This window comes from Eptesicus fuscus, chromosome 21 (assembly GCF_027574615.1).
Source record: "Eptesicus fuscus isolate TK198812 chromosome 21, DD_ASM_mEF_20220401, whole genome shotgun sequence".
Lineage (NCBI taxonomy): Eukaryota > Metazoa > Chordata > Mammalia > Chiroptera > Vespertilionidae > Eptesicus > Eptesicus fuscus.
The window spans coordinates 21,950,779-21,963,843 of NC_072493.1; the positions used below are offsets into that span (position 1 = coordinate 21,950,779).

Here is a 13,065-nt window from a genome sequence, read left to right on the forward strand (position 1 = left end):
CGCAGGACCCGGGGCATGAGCAGCCGTCCGTTCAGGAGGCCGGAGGGGCTGCTTCGCCAGCTCCTCATGGAGCCATGACGAAGCTGTGTGGGCGGGGCCCGCGGCTCCAGCCCTCCGTGGCCTCTCTGTTGGCGGACCCTCGGATCCTGCCCGTGGACCCCGCGTGTAGGGCTCATCTGGGCCTGGGCCCCGCCTTGCTGGGCCTCGGCTCTGGGCCTTGGGAGGGGTCTGTGGGTGTCTCTCGGACCTGGACCAGCCCCCCATCCCCTGAACTCTTCACCACCCAGACATCAGGCGGGCCAGTCCCGGCCGCCATAGAGCTTCCGAGAGCTGCCCAGAGGCCACAGCCCCACAGGCCGGCCTGTCGTGGCCTTCGGCATCGGGCTGTGGTCCTGGACCCACAGGTGAGGGCAGAGCGGGGCATGTTCACTGTCCCTCCCGGGTCTTCGGAGCCTTTCCCTCCTGCTGCTGAGGCACCTGAGCAAGCTCCCTGCGCCCGCTTCCAGGCAGCGCCGGGCTTCCTCCCCGTGTGTGCCCTGCTAGTCTGTCCCCGAGCTGGAGTTCCAAACCCCTGCCTCAGGCAGGTGGGACCCAGCCCTACAGCAAGGAGTGGGGAGCCTGTGCCGGGGATCCCCAGCCATGTCCATCAGGGCCATGAACTGAGAGGCGTGCTCTGAGTTGTCACTGCCAAGTGTTTTGGGGAACCTACTCTGTCCCAGGGTCCCCCTACCACAGGGCGTACCACGCTTTTGAGTGGCCAAGTCTCTTCAGTCACCCGGGGTCAGTGGCTGGACGGGATAGTCTGTCTCAGGCCAGAGTTGGTAGGAGCCCAGCTCAGCCCTCAGGAAGGGAACAGAGCCTCTTGGTGCCTCTCTGAGCCCCAGTTCACAGGTCGGTGCATGGAGACAGCACACACCTCTCGGGACTGCGCGGTGCAGAAACCACGTGTGCGCTCCCCGGGGGCCGGGGCCAGGAGCCCTGCTGCTCTCTGTGACCCTCTCTGGGTGTCCAGCATCCCCGGACCGAGGGCGTGCAGCAGCCTGGACAGGGCCCTCCCCTGGGCCTGGCACCAGGGGCATCTGTTGATGTAGATTTTCTCGCCCTGCTCCCACGAGTGACCGTGTGCAGGCGACGTCGCTGAGACACAGGACAGGACCAGGTCCGAGTGCAGGGCCAGGGGGTTTGGGAAAGGGTTGGCTGCCCCAGACTTGGCTCAGCTGGTGACTGAGGAAACAGAGGGGCCGGCCCTGCCCCCTGGGCCTTGGCTGAGCGCTGTCGGCCCCACGGAGAGACCGCCTGGCCTCTTCAGGGACTCTGGGCTCCTGTAATGTTTCCTGATGTTCTCTGACTCTGTGGCCCGTTCTGGCTGGGAGGACAGGACGTGGGAAGCCGGGCCCCAGGCAGGGTCTGGGACCGGCCACAACAATGGTCCCAGCTGTTCCGGGGCAGCCTGGCCAGCCGGAGGGCGGGAGTGTTTCTCTGTGTGAGCCCGGCACACCCAGAGGAAGTGGCGGCTTCTCCGCTCCCGTCTTGATTTGCCCCAGGGAGTGTCTTCACCCCGGGAGAGCCGGTCCCAGCTCTGATCCTGGGGTGGCCCCCGCGGGGTGGGCCTGGCTGACCAGGGCGCAGCAGACATCAGCCCCCCCCCCCGAGCCTGGGTGCTATGCCCTCAGCCCTCCTGGGCAGCACTGGCACCTGCGTCTCCTGGTCACAGCTTTAGAGACAGAAGTGATCCAAGGAATCCCTTGGATGTTAATGCCAAGCCCAAATTGGTGATTTTATTTTTCTAGTGCCAACTTTGAAATGTAGCCAGTAGAATAATTATGAGTTTATTATAGTCAATTTATTATGAAGCATTTAGAACAACATGTTTTGTTGATTACTGCTTTGGCCAGATTGCTGGCAGCGTTTATAAGCCATTGTTTTATTGAAATTGATCTGTTGAGCACCCACTGCATTTGGTAAATAATAAATCACTGTTATCCCAACATAAAAGCCGTGGCACTTCATCATAAGGTATGAAACCAAAATATGAGCAGAGTGCAGAATGCTTCCTGAATCCACGTCTCCCAGAGCAGTGACGCTCTGTGTCCCAGCCCCAGAGATATCTAACACAGGGGCTGTTTTGGGGGCGGCCAGGGGAGTCAGACTTGACCGGATAAGGTGGGGAGTGGGGAGTGGGTGCTGGTGCACCAGCCCTTTCTAACCCTCTCCCCAGAGTCCTAGACACCCCCCCCACACACACACACACACACACACCCCACACACACACACACACACACACACACACACACCCCACACACAGACACACACACACACACACATACACACACAGGGAGCCTGAGAGAGGCGGGGCTGTATGATAATGAGCACAGAAGGTCCCCAGTTCAAGTCCCTGCCTTCCCCTGCTGAGTGGCCGTCCCTCAGCCTCGGTTTCTCTGTCATCATTGGGGGTAACATAGCACATAGCTCTGGGAGGATTCAGTAATAGTAGTGCTGAGCGTGGAGCCTGGCCCAGTGTGGCCCTAGGCAGGTAAGAGCTGCAGCACAGCGGCCATCTCCCCCGAGCCAGCAGGTCGGGGCCTCTCCTACCTGTGCTCCAGCAGCTGGTTCCAAGACAAGCTGGAGGTGAGAGCGACCAGGCCCGTGTGTTCACAGATGGCCCTCGAGTCACATGGTGCGCCTGTTTTGTTTTCAGCCCCCTCACTGTGCTCTGGGTGTGTGCCCAGTGGAGCCTGAAGCTGGCCAGGCCCACCTCCCACACCTCTGTCCTTTCAGTACCGGGAGCTTCCCTGGAGCCGGGCGTGGCCTCTGTCCGCCTCAGTGAGCACCCTGGAAATTGGGGCCTGTACGTTCTCACCCCACCTCAGACTCGTCACCTGAGACCTGCACAGAGCATTTCGAGGCCCACACCTCACTCCGTGCCAGCTCCTTAGCGCCCGCACCATCCTCTGCGCCCTCCTGCACTTGCCTAGTCCTCCCCAAACAGCCTGGGCTTTGGAAACTGGAGCCTCCAAAGTGGGCAAAGGTGCTGAGAACTGGCATGCTGCCCGTGAGCCACTAGGGGGAGCCAGTGTCCATGTTTAAATCCACTGGGAAGCAGTGCACCTAGAGTTGGGCCCACTCTTGTGCTGGACTTGGGGGATCTGAGGCCAACCCTGTTGGCACCCCGCCTCTCCTGGTCCCGTCAGCAGGTTCACCCCTCGGGACAGAGGTGGGAGGTGTGCTCCCAATGGGCTCTGATTTGGAAAACAGCTGGGACACCCCTCCTCACCTGCCACCTCCATCTGATCATGCGGAGGAGTGGTCCCTGGGGTAGGATGCCCTGTGGCCCTTCTCAGAGCCTTCAAAGCCCCAGTCTAAGGATTCGCAGGCCTGGGTTGCCCAGCTGCAGGCAGGATGTGGCTGGTGGGTAGTGAGCCAGACCTCCCAGCACTTGCCAGAAGAGGGCAGCACAGTCTCGGGACGTGTGGGCTGGGCCTTCTCCCTGCTGGCGTTGGTCTTCTGTGTCCTGGGGGCTGGAGGGGTGCGGCCAGCCCAGTTAGGGGAAGAGACCTGTCCCAGCCCCACACTCAGCAGCCAGCCTTTCCCGCTCCAGCCCTGTCGTGGGACTAGGGCCCCATCTGTCTCCTTCCCCCATTGTGGGCAGCCTGAAGCCCCAGCTCTCACACGCCTCGCCCTGCTGGCCAGCGAATTGGGGGACACCGCTCATGTCCACCAAAGCCCCACTTCTCTCTGCCCAGACGTGTAAGAGCTGCCAGTTTCCGCCCTTGAAGACCCCTGAACGCTGGCCGGCACGTAGCTTGTATGTGCTGCTCCTCCCGCTGCCCATGGCACATCCCCGAGCTGAGGTGGTATCGGAGCCCTCCCTACCAGCTGCCCCGAGCTGCCCTGTCCTCTCCTCCGGCAGACGAGGGGTCATGGCCAGGGCAGGCTCTTTCCCCAACTGGCCACCCTTTTCCTGCTCACAGCGCTGTTAGCAGCTGGCTCCTTCCTGCCCCCTCTCTCAAGTTCGTTCCCTGCTAATTCCACAGCTTTTATGTGGCCTGGACATTAGTTTAAACTGCTTGGGAAGGTCACCCTCAACTTGCCCCCTCTGTCTGTGGACAGCAGCCTGCGTCTCCGTCACAGACATCCATCACCCTGTAGGCCGCTTGGTCTGATATCTGCTGGTGTCTGCGCACCGCAGCCTGCAGAAGTGCAAGTCGGGGCTGGGGGCTCCTCCCCAGCTGGCCAGGGGCTGGGGTGGGGGGCCTCCACGTCCCTCTTTCCCTGGTGCCTGATGCCCCAGTGGGCTTTATCGGATGAGTGTCACCCCCAGGCCTGCTCCCCGGTGCCAGGCCGAGTCCAGCCCAGGCCCCTCCACCTTCCTGTTTATGTTTCTTACCCACACCCCACTCAGATGACTTCACAGTCCAGCGTGAAAAGCTCTGGTCCAGACGGCCGGGTGCTCACAGACACCACGGGACACTGCTGACCAAAAAGTGAAGCGCGGCATGTGCTGCGCGCGTGACGCCGACTCACTGCCGCCCCCACGGAGGCCGCTGCCCTGCTCCCAGCCCTTGCCCCACTGTGCTGCGGTGGCAGCAAGCCCTAGGGGTGGGCAGCCACTGGGTCCCCCACACACACCAGGCCAGGTGCCCTGCAGGGTCCTTCCTGGGGACTTGGCCCGCATTGCTGCTCCGCTCCTGCCCTGTCCCCTGCAGAACAGACCGCGGTTCTTTCCAGACACACAGGAGGCCCCAGCCCGCGCCTGCTCTTGCCCCCAAGTGTGCCGGGATTGCTGGCCGCGGGAGCTGCTGCTTGACTTTCCTGTCTTCCTGCCCCTCGGGGCACTCTCGCGTGGCTGGGTTGGGGAGCAGGGATGCCCGGAGGTACTGGGGAGAGGTCTGCTTGGTGGCAGCCTGTGGCCCAGAGGGAACCTCCAGGACTCCAGTGATGGCACACCTGGGCTTGGCACTCGGGGCGTCTGGCTGGGAGCGGGCGGCTGGCTCAGGGGCCTCTCTGCAGGGGCTGCCCACGCGGCCCATAAGCTGGAAGTGACCGGAGCGCCTTCCTTTCTGTCTCACGCGAAGGTCTGAAGGGAAGCGAGGGCTTCCTGCTGCTCAGAAATCCCCTGGCCTGGCCTCGAACGCACACTGGGTGGCTGCAAGTTGGGGTCTGAAATGCTCCTGTCCGCGGGGCTGGGTGTGTGCGTGCACACATCAGTCTTGGGTGAGAGGTAGCGAGTGTTGGCCCCAGCTCGGGAGGTTAACGTGAAGCTACACGCTGAGTGCAGAGTGGCCCTTGTGTAAGCACTGCAGCCTTCCCCCAACTGCTCCCAACCTCGTCACTGGCCAAGTCAGCTTGTGGGCCGCCTGCCTGTGGGCTGGCTGGTCCCTGCAGTGGGACCGAGGGAGCTGAGGGGCTGGGGAGGGGCTGGGTGGGCCTGTGGTGGCAGGTAGCCCGGGCATGAGGCTGCCCGGGAGGAGCCAACGGAAGACAGAACCTCTCATCCCAGCCAGAAATAGAAGCAGTTGAACACATGTGAGGAACGGGAGGCCAGCATGTTGCCTGGAGATGTGTAATATCTCCCCAGATGTCTTACATTATCACACACATTCACGCAGCCAAGGATGGTAGGGTTCCTGGTGGTGTCTCCAGGCAGCCAGGGAGGAGGGACCCTGTGTCCTCGGCTGAGCCAAAGTATGACTGAATTCTCCATCGTCAGCTTGCCTTAGAGGACGGATGAAGTGGACACAGAGGAGTCGGCGGGAGATGATTTATAAAAGAGATGGCTTTCGTCCCTGGGTTCCAGAATGGCTTGAATCTGAATAACTTATGTGTGCAGGAACTCTGGGGGGGCGGGGGGGGTTGTTTTTTTTTTTTAAGCAGAAAGATAGGGAACTGAGAGCACGAAAATAGACTTGAGCCCCGTGCTTGCGCATCGCTGGGCAGGATGGAGCTGCCGCCTGCTTGTGCACTTCCTTCTCCAGAAAGCGGATGATTTTAAAACAAAAAATACAGCTGAGGTCTTGGGGAATCTCAGTGATGAAGCCAGGCCGGCCGAGCCCCCCCCCCCCCCATGCACCCGCCACCCCATGTTCTTTGGGTGCTGAGCAGAGTTGGAGGAACTCAGTCCTCTTGTCCGCCTGGGAAGTCTCGTCTTCACTGTTAGATGCATTTGTGTGCTCTGCGGGCTTCCTGGTTTTGTAAATAGTGCAATTTCTGTTTTCCTTTGAGCTCCGCGCCCGGGGTGCTGCTGCAGGGCGCCCTCTGATGTGGTGGCCCCGGCATCTGTGTCCCCCCACGCTCCTGACAGTCTTACTCAGGCCATTCCTGCATGTTCTGAACAACAAACCACAAACCATTTTCCTCTGTTGCCTCCAAGGAACCCGGATGAACATGCTCTGCCCCCGGGTGACACTGGCCCGGGGCCCCGTGCAGCTCTGTCCCATGCCTGCCTGCACGCTGGCCCCCGAGGACACACCCCTGCAGCACTGTGGCTGTCCCCGTTTTAAAGGCGGGAACACTGAGGCCCTGAGGGCCAAGCGCTGGAGCCAGGACAGGAGAACCCATCTCTGTCTGGTCTCTCAGCTGATGCCCCCCGACTCAGAGCCTCAGTGGTTTAGAGGAAAGACGTGCCCATCTTCCCAGCCAGCCCTGGGGGAGTGTGCCCCGGGGCAGGAGTCGTCCTGCAGGGAGCGGCTGGCCCAGACACGGCGGCGTCTGCAGCCTCCTGGGGAGCAGGTGCCTGGGCGTTTCTGCTCAGGGCCTCTCTGTTTTATCATCCGGCTCCCACACCGGGCGTGGGTGGGTCACCTCGAGTGAGGCCCAGGGCCCCCTCGATCCTGTGACTTTGACCCAACCCACAGTTCCCCTGCTGTGCTGCTGGGGGCTCTTCCCCACCCCCGAGTCACCGGAGGTGTTATCGGGTGCTTTTTGCACTGTTGACACTGCCTGTGGTGTTTTGCAATTGGAAAAAGACGGGAGATTAAAGAGTGCCCGGGTAAGAACTCTGTATTCCAGCTAAATATCCGGGGATCCTGAGCATTCGGTTTTTTCCTTTGAAAATCTGTTCTGGTGCTGCCTGTCACGCCACGTGGCCTGGCCCCCTGCTCCACGAGCTGGGCTGGAGTCCCCGACTCTACCGTGTGGGGTAGGGACCCCCAAAGACACGGGCAGCTTTTAGAACATTGGTTGAGCGGCTGTGTTGAGCTTTAGAGTTCGGGTTTGGGTGAGAGGCCCTTGTCGGAGTGGAAGGCCCGGCTCTGCCCCTGCGCTCGCTTCGGTTCCCAGACTCTGTGTGGCTGCAGGCCGGCCCCCACGGGGAGCTGGCAGCCAGGCCCCAAGCTGAGCGGGGCTCCGGCCAGTCACGCTCGCCAGCCCCTCCATCTCCGCTCCGCCCGGCTCTGTGGTCCGCTGGCCCTGAAGACACAGCAGGACCTCAGGCCTGGGCCAAACCACGTCCCTCAGCTTGGTCCCGACCCTGGGAAGGGTGAGGGGCTGGTGGGCGCCCACCCTGTGCTTGCCTTGAGCGGCCTGCCGAGTGCTCCGGTGGGACAAGACGGGGAGGGGCGCTCTGTCTGAGCACCCTACTCCTTCCTTCCGGGGCCCTAGTCAGCCTGGGGGCCCCGTGGGAGCCGTGCCCGGACCCAGCAGCCCCTGTGTGTTCTGTCACACCCCACTGTGGAGGGCTGAGGCCCGGGGGCCCTGTGGGCACAGTCTGGCAGCCGGGGTGTGGGAGCGCGGCTTGGCCACTCCTGACGTCGGTGCACCAGGGCCCTGTCACGGGATGTCCAGAGGGCAGGTCACCGCGGCCTGTTCTCCTGACTCAGCGGCCGGCCCATCTGTCCCAGCCGACCTGCCACTGCTGGTCCCGCGCTGCCCCTGGGAATGCTGGGGCTCTGGGCAGCCCAAGGGTGGTGTGCGGCTGGCCAGGCCCCAGGAAGACCCTGCTGGACGGGGTGGCTCTCCCTCTGCCGGGCCCTGCGGAGCGCATCTGTCCCATCCCAGCAGGGAGAGGGACGCTCTCCTCGGGCCGGAGCTGAAGCAGACCTGTTGGCTGGGTTTTCACTGAGACACTGGGGCCTGCGGGAGGCAGGTGGTGCGTCTCAGCCCCTGTTCCTTGTCAGACAGGTGCCTCCGTCCTAAGGGCCCTGTGCAGGCCCATGTGCATTGCCTCTTGGCTGCAGCCACGCCCCCTGCCGGGAGCAGGGCAGTCCTGGGAGGGTCTGTTGGATGTTCACATGGAGGCCAGTTGGTGGAGGGGTCCTGGGGACACCTCTCTCCCTCCCTCATTCTCCAAGTGAGTCTCCGCAGCCGAGCATCCAGTGACCTGGGCAGCAGAGGTGCTGGAGGGCAGGCGTGTGCACAGGGTCTTTCTGCTCTGGGGTCAGAGGTCTCCCGGGACGGGCAGGGTTCCTTTGCTGCTCGTGCACCGTGAGAAGATACTGGGGTACGAGGCCCCCAGCTGCTGCCCGAACTAGCCATTGCGTGACACGGCTCGGGCTCAGCCCCCAGACGCTGCCCTTGAGCGCCGGGTGGGAGGAAAGCAATGGCAGGGTGTTCCCGAGCACCCCAGTGGCCTCACGCCCTCTTCTCCCCACAGCCTGTTTGACATGGGCGGCGAGTATTACTGCTTCGCTTCCGACATCACGTGCTCCTTCCCTGCCAATGGCAAGTTCACCCAGGACCAGAAGGCCATCTACGAGGCGGTGCTGCGGAGCTGCCGTGCCGTCATGAGCTCCATGAAGCCGGGTGAGGCAGGGGCCTGCGGGAGGACCACCTGGCGTGGGGTTGGAGGCAGCCATGTGCCTGGCCCCGCTCTCTGAGGTGGGGGCACCACAGAGAAGCAGGTCTAACGCTTGACATTATGAGTCTGTCTCCGCCTCGCATGAGCAGCCAGTGAGGCTCGGCGGGTGTCAGGTCCCCAGGGCCACGCCTGGAACAGGGGCCTGGCGGCCGCGCAGGAACGGAGCTGCAAGCCAGCTCAGCCCAGGTCGCCCCGTGTGCCATCTGACCTCCTGCACACCCCCTGCCTGCCCGGCCACTGGGGTGTCAGCACGTTCCCTGCCGCGTCCCAGCGCGGAGTTCACGGCAGGCAGGGCGTGGCCAGCTCTGGACACTGGCACCTGGTTGAACGTGCGGTGCCCTCTTGCCCAGGGCCAGCAGCTGCAGCTGGGTCTGGCGGGCACCGAGTGTCCCTCCAGTATTCAGGGAAATAGGCAGAGGCTGTAGGGCCATGGGGGGCTTGGCCGTGACAGGCCTTGAAGGCCGGACTCTGAGCTCATCCTCAGTTGAGCGGGACTGTGGCAGTTAGATTTGCATCGCTCTGAGGAGACTTCATTTTAAAAAGGAAAGAGAAGAAGAGATCCTGTGCCCAAGTGTGAAAGCCCCGCTGGGCTTCCTGCAGGCTCGGCACTTGGCCCCACAGGCAGTTGCTGGGGTGACTTACAGCCGAGACCTGCTTCTGAGGGGCCCTCAGCAACTGTCTTCGAGGAGGCACACCGTGAGCAGGGTGGTCCCTGCCTGCCCTGGGAGCCCTCCTCCCCCCTCGTTAGAAGCTGGGGAGCCAGGAAGGGGTGCTGGGGGGACGCCAGGCCCCACTCCACACCCTCACTTGTCCAACGAGAACAGAGCTTGGTGATCAGATGAGTCCCAGGACAAGGAGCTCAGAAATGTCCCAAAGAAAGACAAGGAAACCTCAGCGTCAGCTTCTGTGGGGGACAATGTTGACGGGACTTGCCTGGCGCAGCAGCTGCCTAAGCAAACAGCATCTGTGCTAATTGTTTAAAAAGCAGCAGCCTCCTCTAAGTAGCAGTTTGTCCTCGTTACTGCGGGGTGACTCCCGGGGGACTGTGTGAAGACAAGTGCAGGATGGGGCGGCCGTTGCCCCCTCCTGTGAGAGGACGGAGCCAGGGATTCGCATGTGCTTCCAGTCCACGGAGGAGGTGCAGGACAGACCACTGGGTCAGGGGCCTGGGGAGAAGCAAGTGCTTGCTGTGACCTTTCCATACTCTGACCTTTAAGCCGGCATGCACCCCCCCCCCCCCCATTGCCTGTAAACACGGCCTCTGTGCAGCAGCCACCCCAAGTGCTTGTCTCCTCTCTTCACACCCCTTCTTCACCCCAGGGATGAGTACAGCCTCAGTCACTTACGTAAGCATCTCAGATGCAGTGAAAGGGTTTGCCTGGGCTGTTGGGCAGACCCAGACCCTCCAGTCACCTCAGGGCACTGAGGTTTCCTTTAAACACCCAGGTCTCTTGCAGCCTCACCTCCCACTTCCCCGCACCCAGTGCACCTCCCTCTCCCTCCTTGTTCACCACCCACCCTGGTCACCCTGGCCTGGGGCTGCAGGGCCCCCGTCCTGAGCCCCGCCCCCCAGGCTCCCACACGGGCGGTGCAGACCATGCGCTGGGCTCTGGGGCCCTGCATGGTCTGCAGAAGCAGTTGTGTCTCAGTGCGCGAGAGCAACCCCTGTGTCATTCCACGCACAGCCTGTGCGGTTGTGTGCAGCTGCCCCCACTTCTGGCTCTGCCCCTGGCGTCAGGGTTCTGGTTGCCTGTGGGCAGTGCCTTGGCTCCGAGTGGGCCAGACAGCAGGAGAGGATGCAGTTAGAGCCGCGGTGGCCAGTGAGAAGGGCGCCGGGAGCTGTGCTGGCCCCCGTGGCTCCCGTGGCCTGTGGTCAGGCCCCTTTGCGGGCTGTTTCCCTCAGTGGGGCAGGGGCAGGGGTTGGACTCTCCTCAGGCCTCTCCTTAAAGATGGCAAGGAACGTGGGGGTCGGCTGACAGAGGTGGGGGCGCAGCGCACCACCCAGACCACAGGTGTCCTCTGTGGCAGGGGGGCTGTCGCTGGGCCCTGTGTGGTCCCTCTAGCCTAAGAAGCCCTCCTGCTTGCTATAGGACAGCGGTGAGCTCCCGCCCACCCTGGCCCCATTTACTCCTGCGGGGCGCTCTGCCAGGGTGCAGGGGGAGGGACCACGAGGACTCTGAGCAAGACATCCGCGTTCAAATCAGCATCCAGGCGCCTGCAACTTGGGCACTCACTATCCTGCCCTTCGGCAGCGAGAGTGGGTCCCCAGAGATCCTGGCAGCAGGCAGGGGTTTGAGGGGGGTAGGCTGGAGGCCCTCATCCCGGGGCCAGCTTAGCCTGCCAGGCAGCTCCCTGCAGCCCACAGGGCCTGCCTTGGGACCCCTGCCCTAAGCCTCCCCTCCTGCACCCCCCAGGGCCTGGCTCATATATCATCCCTGGAGGGCCATTGTCTCAGCATGAAGTGAGCTCTCTGTCTGGAAGTGACTGTGAGGATGCAGCTGAGGAGCGGGGCGGGGGGGGGGGGGGGAATCTTGGCTCAGGGCCTCCGAGCCCCCAGGCTGTCACACTCTGGGCAGGAGGCCCCAAGGCTGTGATGGATGCCGCTAAGGCTCTGGGAACCAGCCCCAGCAAAAGGCCCAGCAGGCTCCCAGCCCATCAGGGCAAGGTGTGGTCTGAGGGGCACCAGGTGGGCACAGAAGACCAGCTGGTGACCTGGGGCTGCTCTGCATACATACCGGGGGCTGGGCCCTCTGAGCCAACAGGCAGGTGATGGGGCACAGACCTAGAGGTTACCCTGGGGTCTGCGTGCACAGAGGAGTGGGGTGGGTGCACATCCAAACCCTGGGCCATGAGGTGACAGCGCTGGCTGCAAGAGAGCCACGAAGACGGCTGGGGTGTGCACAGGCCACACGTGTACCTGGCATGGAGCAGGCACAGGTCCCGCCCTCTCAGCGCTCAGGGCTGTAACCAGGGCACAGCTCTGCCAGTGTGCTGTGCCCTAACCGCACAGGAGAGGGCAGTCTGGGAGGGCGTCCTGGAGGAAGTTTCAGCGGAGGCCCACAGGAGGGATGGGAGTGAGTCTGGGAAGGAAGGACCCTTGGAGGGGTGGTCCCCGCTAAGGAAGCAACAAGTGGAAGGCACAGCTCTCAGCGCTGTTGGCCCGGGAGCAGATGAGGGGTGAAGCTGGAGACGGAAGCTGGGCTGAGGAACTCGGGGCACTGTCCTCGGGGCACGGACTGGCCCCATCTGACCTGTGTTCTAAGGAGGTGGCCTTGGTGTCTAGGCCTTAGGCAGGATGAGGGGGTGGGGTGTGGGAAGGAAACAGCAGGGGTGCAGGACGGGTGGGGGCTTCAGATTCGGGAGATGTTTGGGACAACAGGACAAGATTTGGTGTGTGCTGAAGGCAGATGGCACCTGTCTCTGCAGTGTGACCCCCCAATGTGGTGTCCCCAGTATGAGCAGGCTTGGGGGACCTCTGATGGCTTCTGGCTGGGCTGTGTGGGCTCCGAGGGGCCTGTGAGCTGCTGAGGCGCAGGGAGCCCAGGAGTCAGGGCCTGGGCCTCGCACTGTGGGCTGGGCCTAGGCGGTGGGGACCCCCTCCATTTGTGCCCACCCCACCCCTACAGCAGCCTCCACACACTTCAGGGACCCTTGCCCTGGCCGTGGGTGTCGTAACCACCATCCGGGCCAGACACTGGGCCAAGTTGCTGGAGGTTTAGTCACTGTCACAACCCTAACCACACACAGGCAGCAACTCTCACTCCCGGCCAAGAGCGCTGTGTACGAGGCCTTCCCCGAGGGCCTGCAGGCGAGGAAGACTAGAGGCGCCGTGGGGACCGCCTGGGCCCACACGTCCGGCCCCACAAGGGGCCACGAGGACAGGAGAGGAGCCGAGCTGCCAGCACGAGCGTGATTTATACCTGCTCCCCCTCTGCCGCGGCCAGGCCCGCTGTGGCAGCCGGCCAGGTCCGGAGGCAGGCTGTTTCTGGGGGCTTTCCTCTGGCATCGGGAGAAGGCCTCCGCCAAAGAGACAGCACTGCGCTGGGTCGGGGCATCGGCCACCACACAGGATGCCCTTCGGCCCAGGGGCCGGCCTTCCAAGTGCGCAGAGCTGCTTGGGGGCCCTTTCAGGCTAGGAGCCTCTGGCGGGAGCAGACCTTCGGGCAGAACAGGCAGTGCATTCTCCCCTGAACTGGCACTCACTCTGCCAGGCCCGGGGGTCGGGGGGTGGGGCGTCGCTCTCCCGGAGGACACAGGAGGAGCAGGGAGGC

General features: G+C 63.1%; 1 protein-coding gene across 2 annotated transcripts in view; it reads left to right on the forward strand.

Moving 5' to 3' along the window:
- Positions 1–13,065, forward strand: part of PEPD (peptidase D) — a 121,798-nt gene that overhangs the window by 101,971 nt on the left and 6,762 nt on the right. For both annotated transcript variants that reach the window (XM_008139784.3, XM_054710814.1), the window contains exon 12: positions 8,591–8,739. In XM_008139784.3, the coding sequence (XP_008138006.2) occupies positions 8,591–8,739 (149 nt within the window). The remainder of the gene's footprint in view (positions 1–8,590; positions 8,740–13,065) is intronic.